Source organism: Oreochromis aureus, linkage group 5 (genome assembly GCF_013358895.1).
Source record: "Oreochromis aureus strain Israel breed Guangdong linkage group 5, ZZ_aureus, whole genome shotgun sequence".
Taxonomy (NCBI): domain Eukaryota; kingdom Metazoa; phylum Chordata; class Actinopteri; order Cichliformes; family Cichlidae; genus Oreochromis; species Oreochromis aureus.
The window spans coordinates 25,446,276-25,462,368 of record NC_052946.1 but is presented as its reverse complement, the minus strand read 5'-3'; the positions used below and the strand labels follow the sequence as shown (position 1 = coordinate 25,462,368).

At 38.0% G+C, this 16,093-nt stretch overlaps 1 protein-coding gene across 4 annotated transcripts in view; it reads left to right on the top strand.

Annotated features, from left to right (window-relative positions):
• Positions 1–2,011: 2,011 nt before the first annotated feature.
• cfap20dc (CFAP20 domain containing) overlaps positions 2,012–16,093 on the top strand; it is a 30,873-nt gene continuing 16,791 nt past the window's right edge. The window contains exons 1-11 of one of the 4 annotated variants that reach the window (XM_039612869.1): positions 2,012–2,152; positions 2,302–2,391; positions 2,698–2,788; positions 2,891–2,963; positions 3,955–4,069; positions 4,237–4,384; positions 4,834–4,980; positions 7,111–7,226; positions 7,419–7,521; positions 9,061–9,183; positions 11,626–11,939. In XM_039612869.1, coding sequence (XP_039468803.1) covers positions 2,132–2,152; positions 2,302–2,391; positions 2,698–2,788; positions 2,891–2,963; positions 3,955–4,069; positions 4,237–4,384; positions 4,834–4,980; positions 7,111–7,226; positions 7,419–7,521; positions 9,061–9,183; positions 11,626–11,939 — 1,341 coding nt within the window. In that variant the 5' untranslated portion in view covers positions 2,012–2,131. Of the gene's footprint in view, positions 2,153–2,288; positions 2,392–2,694; positions 2,789–2,890; positions 2,964–3,954; positions 4,070–4,236; positions 4,385–4,833; positions 4,981–7,110; positions 7,227–7,418; positions 7,522–9,060; positions 9,184–11,625; positions 11,940–16,093 lie in introns of all 4 variants that reach the window. The other 3 variants (XM_039612868.1, XM_031757637.2, XM_039612870.1) reach the window with 3 other exon arrangements.

The following is a 16,093-nucleotide window of genomic DNA, read 5'->3' as shown; positions in this document are numbered from 1 at the left end:
CTCATTAAGGGATGAACGTGGCCAGCAACAACACTCAGGTAGGTCTTTAACCTATGTTTAGCTGGTACTAAGGGACTCAAAGCACCCCACCATCCTGAGCCAATGAGCTTGTGTGAATTGTAGTCTGTTTCCTGTTCTTAGCTGACATGAATGACACCCAGTGTGGTCTTCTGCTGCTGTAGCCAATCTGCTTTAAGGTTTGCCATGCAAATTATTATAGCAAGTGGTTATTTGAGTTAACCTTTTTCTTCAAATCAGCTCAAAGTCATCTGGCCATTCTCCTCTGACCTCTGACATCAGCAAGGCATTTTTACCCAGAGCCACCCCAACTGCCACTCACTGGATATCTTGTCTTTTTCAGACCTTTCTCTGTAAACCCTATAGATGGTTTTGTGGGGAAATCCCAGTAGATCATAAGTTTCTGAAATATTTTGACCAGCTTGCCTGTCACCAACAACCACACTGCACTCAAAGTGACTTAAATCAACTTTCTTCCCCATTCTGATGTTCTATTTGAACTTCAGCAGGTCATCTTGACCACGTCTACATGCTTAAATGCAATGAGTTGCTGGATTTAATTGGTTTATTAGATATTTGCATCAATGAGCAGCTGAAGAGGGGTACCTAACAAAGTGGCCAGTGAGTGTATACTTGACATTTGACAAACTGGAGACGTGTGTTTGGTTATTCATCTGCTGGTATGAGAATTTTCACAGTTCACAACATTATATTTTTGTTACAATGCTTTGTTTTAAGATGTTGGTGTTGGTGTGGCACTGAACACTAAACTCCCTCACAATGAAAATGACTGCAGTACTTGTTTGGCAAACTCACTGTAGTCATCATAGGTGCGAGTGGATAGATTTCTTTGTTTTCCTTTGTTCTATATCCATAAATAACTGAGACCACGTCGTATTTGAAGTCGGATACAAGCAAAAAATGTTAATAAGCTGTAAGACATACAGTTGTACTTCCGGATGTTTCCTCCCTGAGTAGCTAATTAAAAGACATCTTTTTGATCTCATAATAGCTTTGCTGCCAGGGTAAACAAAGCAAGTGACAATGACACAATAATGGATTTTAGCATTTCAAGAGAGGCTAGAACTTAAACACTGGTCTATTTTTAACTGTTTGTTAAGCAGCACCTTTAGGAATGATATTCTTGGGATAATTAACACATCTTACATTTTGCAACTCCACAAATATTTCTTGATAAAAAAAATGTTGTATTTTTCTGAGGTTTCTTTTCACTGCTAAACTCCCCATCTACATTGTCTGGCAACATGAAATATGATGAGACATAAAAGATAACTTATTTCTCTCAAACAAACAAACATCAAAACAAATCCCCGCAGTGAAATCCAATAAAAACGGCCTATAACAAACTTTGGTTGTGAAAAAAGCAGAGTCAAAGGACATTTCGTGATCTGAGCTTTCTTGTTTAAATCTTTCAAATTTCATTGTGCTACATTTTTGTCAATAATGGGACTAATTTATACGATGAGTAACTATTATGTCTGATTAATTTATAACACCCTGTCAGAAGTAGGCCGCTAATCTTGCCATCAAATTAATTTCAAAATTGCGTTAACTACGTGTCAGACAGGATTTTTTCTAAACAGAAGTGAAAGTAGGTTATTCGCCTATTGAATTTCATGAGTTGCAGGTAAACGACAACAGCTATTTACAATAAAAATAGCAGCTGAGAATTCTTTGAGTCACCTGTGCCGATTTCATTATTCCAGTTACCATCGGCTCTTGTTTGTTTTTACAGACAAAAGGTATAGTGAAAAAAGTACTAATTACCTCTGTCAGAAGGCTTAGGAAAAATGACTGGTTAGTTAACCTTTGGTCAGGTGGCGCTTTATAAGACATGTCAAATTTGGATTGTGGGGTTAATCTGTCTTCTAATAGGGATTTTGTTCAGGTTAAGGTAAGCGGAAACACACAAACAACATAAACAGAAACACTCGCGAGATTTGGTCTCTACAAGCGGGACTTTGCCGGTTGCTATGGAGACGTGTCCAGAGTTAGCTAAACTGGTGTTCCTCAACTGCCTTTATCATTTGAACAGGGGTGTACGCCCACGTCAAATTAGTATTTTCACACCGCTGACGTTGTGTCATGTAAAATGTTCAGGAATAATTATCAGGTAAGCTTATTTTAACCGAATCAGTTTAACCCTTTATTCACTAAAACTCTTGCCCTGTGTATAAAAATACCATTTCTTTGGGGCTGATATGAGCTTCAGGCTGATGTAACATCGACTGCAGGCTAGCGAGAACTAGTTGTTTCTTGCAGGGTGGAGCTGTGGTTGAGATCTTCAGTGGACAAGGAAAAGACCCTGCGGCTAAATGGAAACTCTGCGGAGGGCCGTCAGCCATATATAAAGTTAGTTATTTATTTTGTAGAGCTGTATGTTTAACTTACTATTAGCTTATTACTAGTAACGTAATCACACTATAGGCTTTATATCCTCTCAAAGACAATCTGGCATCTGCATATGAGGACTGAAACAATTGCATTTCTCCAAACATATATGCTATAGACTTATTCAGATAAAAAGCAAACAAACAAAAACTAAATACACAAAAGAAATTTTGCATCTCTGAGAGCAGTTACACAACAGGTAGTCTTCTGGTCATAACACACGGAGACTGAGCAATTCCTCTTATGCATTATTTTCTCCCTTAGGAGTATAATAAAGAAGTCAAAGGATGTGTTTACTGTCTGAATGGAAGCAGCCAGACAGTCAAGATGCAAATGCCAGAGAATGGCAAAATGTCTCGTAAGTCTCCACTACTTTCATACATTCATGTGCAACTTGTTGTTTTATTTAATTCTAAATATTAATAGTAACTCATTCTTTGCGTTTGTTTTTTTTTCTTAGTTGGACTTCTCCAAAGATTTTTGGTGCTTCAAGTCAATGTTCCTCACGGTCATGACTTTTCTGCTGAGCTTGTGTAAGTAGCGCAGAGATTGTTCTTATGGTACAAATGTTATAAATGTTAATTCAATTGGCTGACTTCAACATTTTGGTATAAATCTTTAACATTCTGGCTGAAAAATGTATGTGAGCGGAACAAAATAACATTTTATGTACTCACTTAGAGTACTTGCTTATTGTAATGTACAGTGAAAAATGCTTTTCCAGTAATGTACAGTGTGACAAAGAAATAGTGATTGAATAACAATGGGCTCACAGTGAAAACAGCTTGTTTACATCTGGTAGGAAAAAACCCATCGAGCCACTTAGAAAACAAAGTGCCTCATTGACTGTTATGTAACAGCCTAAATAACCATTTATTATTAAGATATTGTTCAACAATTTGTTACAAAGAAGGCTTTTATCTTGTGTGCCACTATAAATTCTGAACAGTCACATTATTAAAATGTAGAATGTGAATGTCAAGTGCTCGCTGTTTTTCTCCACAGTTTGCATTTAGTGGCTCTGATTGCATAATGCAATTGTGTGTTCACATATTGTCACTGCTGCATTTAGTCACTGAAAGAAGAATGCCACTCTACATTGTGGATAAAACACACATTATTTCAATCTTTATTCTATTTCAGTCTAATTTGGTAAATTCTATATTTACCAAAAAAAATCTTCAGTAAACTGCAGCTTACAGTATGCAGTAGAAACTGCTGTTTGGATATCAAGAGCATCAGGGAGAGATATTGCCTGAAGTTGAAATGATTTTCTTACACTTACCTGCTTATTTACTCGCACACTATTTTAAGAATCGGTGAAAACATTGTGTGTCGTTGTTCTTCTTCCATTTGAGCATGTCATGACAGCTGATTTCACAGCGTGAGATAAAAGTGAAAACATCTTTAAGAGCTTACTCTAGAGACCAATAAAGCTTTTTGTTTTCACAGGTCATGATTTCTTAGTGGCACTACTGATGCTGGTGATAATTCATGTTCTACTTTGCTGTCTGTTAATCACAGGATAACTGATTCAGAGGGCCTAAAAAGAAGACTCCACTTATCAACAGTGCATAAAGAGGTGTCTGCCACACTTTTGCATGCAAAGATACCTTTTGTTGGACTGAAACGCAATGTTGTGAGTATCTTATTCATCTTTGACATTCCTTTAGTATTAAATTTGCTGTCAGCTGTTTGTTTGTTTTGTTTTTGTTTTTTTCCTTCTCCATGTTTCTTAGTAGGTATTGAGCTTTATCTGTGTGTGGTGCTTTTAACTACAAATTCATATTGTATGTGCTGTCTCAGTGGTCAACTTTATGCATCGACCTTGCATCACTGAGCGGTGAACTGTTCAAGGGATTTTTGACACTGGATGGCATCACGTTGTTCGCTACCTGCAAAGTCCGGAGAATCTTCACTGTAAGAACGGAGCATGCGGGAATGTCAGATGATGGTAAAGCAGTTGGTTGCTGGTTTCAAATTTTGAAGTTTTATCGACTTACCCAATACGCTACTCCAAATGTGTTTAATAAAGATACAGTACCTAAGTACTTGCCACAGAAGCAAGCCAGTGGTCTTTGTTCTTGTGAGTTTGTGTGAAATTATGTTTGTGTGTTTGGAGAGATAGAGAGACAAACAGTTGGCTGTTTTTCTGTGGCTGGCTGAGAACTCAGTGGTAGATTTTGTTCAAGGCTGATATGGCTCAGCAGTGATAACAGCTGCACATTACTGGCTGCCCACTGCACACCTACTCTATCTACCAAAAAGGGTGTCTCAGTCAGTTCGTATTTTTCAGTTGATCAAAGTGTTACTTTTGTGGTGTGATGTTATATATTGTAATAATGTGTTTCATCTTATTTTATAGCTAATATTAGTGTGAGATTGTTACTTTTTCCAATCTAGACATGTTTCACAGTGGAGCTGGTTTCATGGACTTAATCCCACGCAGTTGCCAGTTCCCACCAGATGTGAACCAAGTCATTCAGGTGTTCAACAGGGAAAATGTGCGAAAGACAGATTTGAGGACTGGTCTTTCTAACTCTGACTGTGGTACGTAAGATAAGACACAAACAAAAAACATTTTGAGAATTGCAATTTCATCAAAAGCAACCATAAAGTGTGTAAAAGTGTAAACTGTCATTAAAATCATATATGAAGTAGCTGTTGCTTTGTTTAACATGGACAATTTAGACTATTTGGACTACGACCCTTTGTTTCTGAGATTGGTAGTCTTTTCAGCAACAGTTTGGAGGAAGGACTTATATCTGGAAGGATAACAGTACCCCTTTGCACAAAGCCAGGTTTGTAAAGAAAAAGGCTTTATAAGTTAGGTGTGAAGTAATTTTTCTGCACAAAACCCAAGTTCAATGCCACTGAGCGCTGTTGGGATAAATTGGAGTGCAGACTCAAAGACAGGCCTTATCTTCAGCATCAGTGCCTGACTCCACCAACAATGTTGTGGATAAAATCCCTGCAGCCGGATTTAAAAATCCGCGCAAAGCCCTTTCCCAGAGGAGATGTGATAGTTACTATAGCATAATAGTGGTGTGTTACAACATTGCAAATTAATGTAATGTTCACAGGGTCAACATAATTTGTCAGATATTTTTGTCCTTTAGTGTAGGTCTTCTTTAACGCATCACAGCAGGTTGATAGCGTTCATTGTTTTGAGAGTAACTTACAATCAGAGTGCTAAATATGTGAGTCTATACATTGAGAGTACACAATATGAGCCACAGTCCACTCATGAACTCACTTATTTATAAAGATGAATAGGAAACGGTTCACAAATGGTTACATGTTTAGAAAGTGTTTGCTACAAAGGCACTGTGATGATAATCACTTTGTTTTCCTGGAATGAAATTCCCGTGGTCTTCATTTTTGTGTTCATTTGTGCCTCACCTGTACTCAAGGAGCTGCAATTATCTCCTCATACAAAAAGACATGCACCAGTAATCCACTTCTGTCGCCTTTGTGGCCTTTTTTATCAGTGCATATTTATTTGTTCTGACAGCTGTCTAAGTCATGTTGAGTCAACCAGCAGTGCACATAGAAGAGAGCAGTAACCACGCACAAGAAATATCTTTTCATAATTAGCATCTGCATTATTAGCATAACATTCCTAATCATAATTAAAACGATTGCTATTAAAGTAGGCATCCAATTTTGACTTTGACAGAATTGCTGGGTGAATGCTGATCCTTCAGTAGCCAAAGTGTCAGAAACTGTTAAAAGTAAGCTACAGCACTTTGTTTCATGCAACAACAAACAAGCCCTGATTATCTCTGTGCTTCAGCAAAGACATTCTCTTAATCCCAAAGACAAAAATTTCTCATAAATTAAAGTCTGTTCTAAAAATATTTTTAGCTTATGCAGACATAGATCTTGTTGTAGTTCTTGCTGTTATATCACTCTTTTTCAAGTTTCTGGAGGAATGTACACATTCCAGCAGTAAAGTTCAATTAATTTAACTTGCTGTATCAAACAGGGGCAACATCATCTCTTTCTCTTCTTAAATCCACCAAAGCTCTGTCTTTTTTTATTGTAGCGTGTATGTGTGTGCGCGTGTTTTGCAGAGAGCAAAGTATTTGCTCACTCTTCTGATGAGGCTTTACAAGAAAGTGTGTTTGGCTGTTAACATCAGCAGAGGTGGTCCTGATGAGTCCTGGCACAGATACAGTGGGGTCAAGTTGTCGCCATATCACATCTCCCACTGTAGCCCATTATTTTCACATGATGAAATGGAACAGATTGTTAGATTAAAGAAAAACATCCGTTATATCAGCTCAGCAGTAGAGTCAAATTTGTATCCAATCATTAATTTTCATTCCTCATAAAATATTTTGCCCATTAGACTCTAATTAAAATGCTAAGCATTAGTAAAGTGCATAGTGTTTTCTTATTGATTATGTTTGCAATATAGTTTAAGAAATTTAATTTAAAAAAAAATTGCAGTATATAATCTACATAAAAGGGAACGTTCTAAAGATTTTTATTCACAGTTACAAAGGAACTTTAAGGGATCTTTTTAGTTTGAAAGAACACAGCTCTTTCCTCATCTTAATATGCTGGTCTGTGCCCTTCAAACTGAAATGGCCTTATGTATTAGCATAAGAGAAATCCTACAGGAACTAATCAATTCAGATCAATAACTAATGGGAATGTCTTACTTTTGTGCAGTTCCTACCACTGCCAGATCAGCCAGTTATCGTAGAACCAGGCCCCAGGGCATTTTACACACAGCCTCAGGCTCCAGAACCTCTGGACCACCTCTCCTAACTGGAAGAAAAAACAAGGTAACATAAGATGGAACTGAAAGAAATGTAGTCTCTTTTTTTTCCTTTCCAAATTAGTAATCTAACCAATCCTGTAAGAACATACAGCATATCTCTCTGAATGATTTGTATGCCTGCCATAAATTGTACTTACTACAAAACAGAATAAATTTGTCTCTGAACTTGTATGTTTCCTTTGGTTACGTCCCACAGGGATCGAGTAGAATGAACCAAAAGGTTACTACAGAAAGTCAGAGCATTACCAACCAGAGTGAGAATTTATCACATGGAGAACCTTCCCACATTCTCAATGAGGGTAAATTTGACAGAGTACAGAGAGTGATTTTATTGAGTCTGAATGCTATCTATGTCTGAACATATCCTGTTCATCTTGCTATTTTATCACTAAAACACTTAGCATTGCTCGTTACAGTCTTTATTTATCTATGATCTGTTTCTTTGTTTCTTTTTCTTTCTATTTCTTTGTACACTAGCTCAAGCTGAAGTTATGCTTTTCTGGGCTGCATGTACACCATTCTAACATATGTCTGTGTGGACTGGGAGTGTTATGTATCTGCAGGAACCCATGCCACATTAAACAAGGTTTAGAAAATGAGGAAGAACCCAGGAAATGGGACTAGATAAATATTTAATTGTAAAATGATATTTAGGGGTTTCAACAGGGATTTAAAAAAAAACAGTTCTTTAACCCAAAAAGAAAAAAAGAGGCTGAAACCTGAAGAAAAAAAATAGTTTTTGGAAAGAAGCCAAAAAAAAAAATATTATTTTCACTTCCTCTGCTCATTTTTTTCTGCGCCGATGCTGAGCAGAATGATGATGGGTTATTAAACAGATACTACAAGCACCACTCCCCACACCCTCATTAGGTCATATTTTTTTAGATGTGTTTTTTTGGCATTATGCCTTAATTGAATCGCTGACAGCAAAGAAAGAGACGGAACATTGGGTGAGAGAGGGGTGTGATGTGCAACACACCCGCTGGCTGTAATCAAACCAGGGGCATTGCAGTTTTGCGCTGTGACCTTTCGGTTACTGGGCAGATATGCTATTGTTGAATCTGTGCAGGTCTTTAAGACCATTTTATCTAATTTGCTAACAAAGGAAATGAAGAGTTCATTAGAGTTTAGGTTTGTTAAGCTGATTCGCCTTATACTTGCTGATGTGAAGTGTTAGATATAGACACAAAACAACTAATGCCTATTTTATGAACTTAAATTGTGGTCTGGAAAAACGTTGTCATCATACTTTGAACTAAACATTGGTATAATGAAACTAACTGAAACAGATTTTGCCACAAATCTTCAGTTCAAAACTAGCTGGCATTGACTCAGTACCTGTGAATGGTTTTTGACACTAAATCCTCAAAGAGTAAAACAGTTTAAGCCTTTGGGACTGGGATTTTAATATACTTGATTTCCATTGCATCTTTGCCCTAAGAGCATAGATGATTACTTTGCCTTTTCATTTCTTCCAGATACTAGGCATCAGTAAATGCAGTACATTTGAATCAACAAACTAACAAAATAAGAGTCCTCTTTCTCAGAACATGCTCTCTCAAGCACCTAATAACAGCTTTTATGGCTGGTAATACAGCATTCTTTGAGCATGACAGAATGAAAAAAATGGGATGATTAAAATTCCCTAATTCAGCTGAACATAATGTAGCTGGAAATATTCTCCTCACTGAATGAATGTAAGAAGCTCAGTTACTGAAATGCCTTCATTAATAAGGATTTTCACGGTGCATAATCAATTCACAGATATGCTTCTGGCAAGCTCTAATAACATTGTTGTTTGACTGTTTTGTGTTATAAAGCTTTTCTAATGTTGAAAGTACATTATGTAGGAGCATCTGGCAGTTTACAGCCACATCCTCCTAAAAAAAGAGCGGCTGACAAGAAGGGATCTAAGAGGCTGCGAGTCATCAGTGCTGGAGGAGAAAAGCAAACATCATCAGGTAAGTTGTGTGCACTGTATACACTCACCAGCCACTTGGATCCCCTTTTGCCTTCAGAACTGCCCTAATTCTTTGTGGTGTAGGTTCAACCAGTTACTGGAAACATTCCTCAGAGATTTTAGTCCATGATGACATGTAGCATCACACAGATGCTGCAGATTTGTCAGTTCCACATCCATGATATAAATCTCCTGTTCTACCACATTCCAAAGGGGCTCTATTAGAGATCTGAGCTTTGTGACATAGATGGCCACACTGTGGTTACAAAGGGATGGATGATCATCAGCAATATTTATGTAGGCTGTGGTGTTCAAACAATGCTCAGTTGTTAATAGGGGCCCTTAGCGTGCCAAGAAAATATCCCCCACACCATTACACCACTACCATACTGAACTGTTAATACAAGGGAGACTGGAGCCATGCTTTTTGGTAGTTTATGCCAAATTCTGATCCTACCATCCAAGTGTAGCAAGACTTATCAGATCAGGCAGTGAATTTTTTCTTCTTTTTTTCCAATTTTGGTGAACCTATACAAGTTTTAGCTGCAATTTCCTGTTACAGCTGACAGAAACAGAACCTGGTGTGGTCTTCTGATGCTGCTGCTGTCTGTCTGTTTTAAAGTCCGACATGTTGTGCGTTCAGAATTGTTCTTCTGCATACCTTGGTTGCGTTTATTTGAGCTTATTTCAGTTACTGTTCTTTGTCTTCCTATCAGCTCAAAGCAGCCTGACCATTCTCCTCTGACCTCTGGAATCAACAAGGCATTCTCACCCAGAGAGCAGTTTCTAAAATATAAAAAATACTCTGACTAGCTCGTCTGGCACCAACAGCCATTCCATGTTCAGAGACACTGAAATCATTTTCTTTCCCCATTTTAATGTTTTATTTGAACATTTCATTTGCATGTCATCCTAACCATTTCTGTTGGCTATTAGTGATTACCTGATTTAATATTTTCATTAATGAACGGTTGAACTGGTGTACCTAATAAAGTGGCTGGTGAGTGTATATTCTATGTGTGTTGTGGTGGGCTAAAGGTGTACTATTCTTTTATATTATTAGGTGTTTCAGTTATTGTTAACATCTCCTTGGGATGCTGTACCTCAGCACCATAGAGGGAATAGTGAAAGCTGGGAAAGCTGCAGCCCTTCATCCAGTAGGCAGGAGAGCAAGCACCAGTCTCTGACCCTAGCAGAAAAGTCAGAACATCTAGCAGCCGATGAGGCTTAAAGCAGCCGTAAATAGACACCAGGAAGACATGTGATATCAGTGAAAAGTTAAGCACGACAGCAAGAGATGGGAACACGAGACAAAATAGAGCAATGTACATGCTGGGTGATTTTGATGACTGCTTTGCATGTTATGATTTTAATAAGCACCTTGCTTATGCTTGAGAAAAACAATATGTGTTCCCACTCTTACTTTTTAAACTGGATTGTTGAAGTGTTGCATGAATTTTAAAAGATCTCATTCTACATTGGACACAAGCTTTTCCCCCCTTTTTAATTTTGCATAACCTGTGTCAAGGCCACTTGTGGGATCCCTCCCCCACAAACTCTCCCCGCACTGCTACCCCACACACACACACACGGACACACCTATACCCACATTGTCCTTGTGAAGTGAGTGCATGTGTTCCGAAAGCTCAATTATGGATGTTTCTCCAGCAGTAAGCTCCTTTGCTGCAGCCCTGCCCACAGACGGAAAGCAGTTAGTTCATTAATGGTAATGTGGCGCATTAAATAAAAGTCAGAGGGACATCTCCTGGGCGCAGGGTTTGCCACACAGTGGGCAATTAGAGAAAGTGATTATACTGTCGAGAGATTCAAATGTGCTCACTCATTCAAATTTAGGTGCCCCTTTCTGTGATCTCAGGCTTATCTCGCAGTATAAGGATTCATTGTTTCTCGCATACCAACAGAAGTGGATGCAGCATTCATTAAAGGCTAAAACAAGCTTTTATTCTCTTTGCTATTTATATACCTACATGTATATAAAGGTGGCATAGGTGACATTTCATCAGTGACAAATTAGCAGTAAAATGGTTTTCTTACTGCTGATGTTTTTCTTATTTTTTTGTCTATAACATTTCACTGTACCTAATTAACCATCATCGTTGTTAATAAGCAATACAAACATGTCAGTGCAGGATAACTTCATTAATGCTCATTTTGCCAGGTCGTTGAATGATTTGCAACCCTATTATATTGTTATTATGAATTTCGTGTGCACATATTCAAATCAAATTAGAATGACAGTAACCGTATGATTAAAAAGTAATAAAACAGTGATTTATTGCTTATTGTAATTTGACTCCATGTCTAATTGTTCACACGCGTTGTGAAAGACATACTTGGGAATTTGTACATTTAAAACTCTTAATAACATTTCCTTGCAACTATTCTTTTGTTACTTGATCTTATTTTATCATCTTTCATTTAGATGAGTGCCGCACTCCTGCAAAGGAAAGTTCAGCGCTCATGGTCACAGAGTCTCAACTGTGCTCTGTGCAGCAAGGTTTGCCTTCTGACCTGAAGGTCTGGAACAGCTGGGAGAGTAATGAAGGGTCTGAGCCTCAGCTCACTCTGCAAGAGGAGGTGTTCACTTTCTCATCCCAGCCTCACTCACCCAAACGAGGACAAGGCCAGGGTGACCAGGAGAAGATGGAGATGGGAGATCGTCAGGTTCAGAGCAAGATTGGGAGGCGGTATGATGTCCAGCCCGAGGATGACTTTATTGGCAGTGAAAGTGATGAGGTATGTTAAGGGAGAGACACAAGCACACTGTTCTTTGAGTTCACACACACACACACAAGTGCTCCTGTCTTGCGGGGACACTTAATGATTATCTGTCAAGCAAAAACTGCTTTATATTACATGCACTACTAGTTTGACATGGAGTAGAAATGAAAAACTATGTCTAATTCACTAAGAAATCCTTCAAAATGCCCAAAGTTTGATTTATTTCTGTTTAATCAGAGTAAGTTTGAAGTACTAGCTTTAATTTCACTTTAAATTTTTGGTGAGTAGTATTTTATATTGCACATTTCATATTATGCATTAAATTTTCACTTGAAAGGTCAGTGTGGTTATTTATCATCAGATAATTTATTAATGGCTCTGAGACTTGTAACAAAAAGTGATGATTTTCTTTATGCTTAGCAAGGAGATTAAACTATGATCACAAAGAATGATCTTCAAAGACATGCTAATTGCTTTTACTTATTTAAAACTTTATAATAAATCTTATAATTCAGAATTAATATCCTTGTTGTGATTCTACAGGAGACGACTCAAATGCAGAACACTGAGCCAGGATTAATTCAAAAGCTGAGGCTTTATTGACTGGCAATAAAACATGCCATGTACTTGGTAAAACAAAATAGGAATCCAGAAAGGGGCACAACAAAAATAGAGACAAAAACTGAAGGAGGGACAGGCCAAAGTATACACAGAGATCCAATAACAAAACAAAAAACAGGTGAAATCAGTGTTGGGAAGACAAAGACAGAATGTAAAGTTACAGGAAACAAAGAGGAAAATCAATTACGAAAAAAATATGAAGCAAAACCCAGAAATGAACAGGAAACTAACACACATACAAATTCGAGGAGATATATTGAAGCAATTACATTATGCAAAGTTAAATACAAGGTTTTATTCACGCTAGGCTGTACCAGTTCCTTTAACAAATATGATCACTGCTACTGTGTGAGGAGCACATGTTGTCTGTCCAAGATGTGGGCATGTGTTTTCTGCCCAAGCATGAAACTCAGACACCCATTGCCTCTGAGAAAGTCAATGCATTAAGTAATTTATAAATCTGTAAGGCATGTGAGAGAATAGTGCGTCGTCGCTCGAAAAAAAAAAAACCCTGTCCAAATTAAGCCACAAAATGCATAAAATTGTGAACCTCATTGTGCTCACAAGAGTGCTTTTCAAAAGCGTGTGTGCATGAAACGGGGAGAGAGCTTATTGAGATGCTGAGACAAATTGATGCGTGCTCAGGCCTGGATCATAAAGCACAGTGTGAGTGCAGTCCAGCAGACAAGGGGGGAGGGAGTACAGTTGTGCATGGGCACAGTACAAGACAACCATGTTTAGTGTGAACAGTATATCTTAAGAAACACAAGGCCAGTGATCTTACAATATCAAACTCAACACTCTTTTTGTTTTATGGCAATTTTAAATCAATGCATTATATCTACAAGGTTAGCAACTACATTGAAAAAAAACCCAGATACTTGAAGTCATCTCTAAAATGTTAATAGTGCATGTTCTGATTTTGTATTGTAAGAGCTTCTCCTGAGGCTCACATTTATCACTGACATTGTGTACAGGTGCAGATGTACATGTTGAAACTGAGGAGCCAGGGTTATCATATTGGGAAAACAGTAAAATAGATTGGTTTCAAAAAATGAATCTTTTATGGTGACCTTTGTAAATTGCATGTATAACCTTTCTTCCATAAAGCTCTTTCCAGGTTGAACATTTCTTTAGAATTTGCATGAAATATTGGTTTGGAGAATGGCTTTATAACTACTTTCACCTCTGTCAAAAGAGCACAGCCATTTCAGCTTCCTTGGCTGTCAATTTATAGTGTTTGTTAAATAATCTAATAAAGGGCCTATCAGAACACTTATAAAGAATAAAAAATACTGTAGGGATATATTGCCTCAGCATTGGGCATTGTATAGTTAGTGCAGCATGCTTTTTCTGTTGTTGTTTCTTTTCTTTTTTTTTAAAGACCTCAGTACCCTGCTGTCCAAACCAGAACAATGTGTGTGAACACTAGACTGATTGAAAAAGTACCTATAAGGTGAATTGTAAAACTTTTCTTGTTTACTACTTTTTTTTTCTTTATCTTTGCTCTGTTTCCAAAAGGCATTGCTTTGTCTCAATATTATTTCTATCTCTGCCACCGTGCTTTGGGGGAACTGTCTTTGGAGTTTTCAGTAATTGTGTTTAACGGTTAAGGTTGACATCTACATGCAAAGAAAAAAGGAAATTATAACAATTCACATGTAATAATGTCACTTCTTAATACAGAGTTTGTCATCTGTTTCCATTAAAATGCTATTTTGGAGGATTTATAATAGCGCTATAATAAAAGGTTAGCAATGTAAAGGCATGAAGACATTTATTTTTGTGGCTGGCCTCATTGCATATGCATTTGCAGAAGTTTCTCTTTCAGAGTAGAAAAATTTGGGAAGGGAGAATTGAGAAATCAGTCTTACAGCTGTAATTTACTGAGGTTTGCGGTAGGCAGTTTACTGCTGTGTGTGCCATTGTTTCATACTGAAAGAAAATCATCTTTTAACTCATTTGTGCCTGACATAGCTGCCAACACTCTTATATGAACAATCCCTTTAACGCCACAGGGGCACAGCTGCCTGCCAGAGTTTTCGGTCTGTCCTATAGGTCGTCACTCAAGTCCTCACCTCGATAGCTTAGCGCAAGGTCATATCTTTCCTTTTTCTGAGCTGTGTTCTTTTCTTCTTTTCTGTTACATATTGTGTTTGTTACATAACACTGAAAATATCTGTCAAAACAGCTCTTATTGGACTTCAGGCTGTTGTTAAACTTGTTAGAATAATGCCATTTACTGTAACTCTGGATTTTGTAGAGGCATTCGACTCACAGATTGAGACTGAGTGTTGTCCACAGCTGGGTGTGTATCTGATTTTTTTTTTCTTTGAGTTCAGTAAAATATCAGCAATATCACGCAGCATTCAGAAAAAAGGAGTGTGTATTTTTGCACATGTGGCACAGCAGTAGCTTTATTGGATCGCTCTGGATCTGATGGTAAATAATGTTCGGTGTTCTTCTACACCAGTACACAGCTGTTACACACAGATTACATGGTTTTGCCCTCCATCACATGTAACAGGATTCATCCAGAGCGTCTGCCCCGATCCACTGAGTCCCCACTCAGTGTCTGACTAAAGATTTCACCATTGCCTTAGAACAAATCGATTTTCCCTCTGTGGCCTCTCCCTAGTCTGAATTACCATGGGAAAAACCCATATATAAAACCTAGACTTATACAATACTGTTTCCATCACAACAGAAGCAACAAGCTATGCCTCTGTTGTTAGTTGTTCTTTATTTGCGACCGGTCAATTTGGGCTGCTCTTGTTAAATGGTGTTGGTGATTACTGAAATGAACTGACTACGTTTGTGTTTAGAAATTGGAGAATTGTTAGTGGATCACCCTTAGAACTTTCTGCTTCCATCTGTTTTTTCTAGTCCAATTACAGCATCATACTAATTTGCCCTTCTTTGTACCTCTAAACGGTAATCAGCTGCTTTCACTCAGTTGAAAGCCGTTTAAAACCAGTAACAGAAAGAACTTTTATGTTTTCATTCTCCCCACCTACGACTTTTTGTTTTCTGGTCAGTAACTATTATTCCTCATAATGAAAAAGCCGCTATAAATGCAAAAGAAACCAGAACTTCATTTCTGTCAACAACAAGAGACACCCATACCTGTTTAAAGGGTGACTGTTATAGAACATCTCACTGTTTTCATAATGCTGTCAGTACAGCTTTTATACAGTAACAATAACAATGCTTATGTGACATGACTAATTAATGACGGAATCAATTTCATATGGACCAATGAAGCGTGGTGCGAGCTTGCGTGTCAAGGACATCAAGGGAATGTCTTTAGCCGAGAGCCACACCTTCTGTCCAAGGTCATTGGGAGGGAGCGGAAGGCTGACAGCGATGGGCATAATGCTGGTTTCTCTCGACCGTCTTGAGGAGGTCCTCCCTGGTCCGGGTCCACACCTGTCTCCTCCTCTGTAGTTGTTGCTGTACTGTTGGCATGGTGAGGTCGGCTTCTGTGGAGGGGAAGAGTGGAGGCTGGTACCCTAGAAATGTTTCGAAGGGCGAAAAACCAGTAGCAG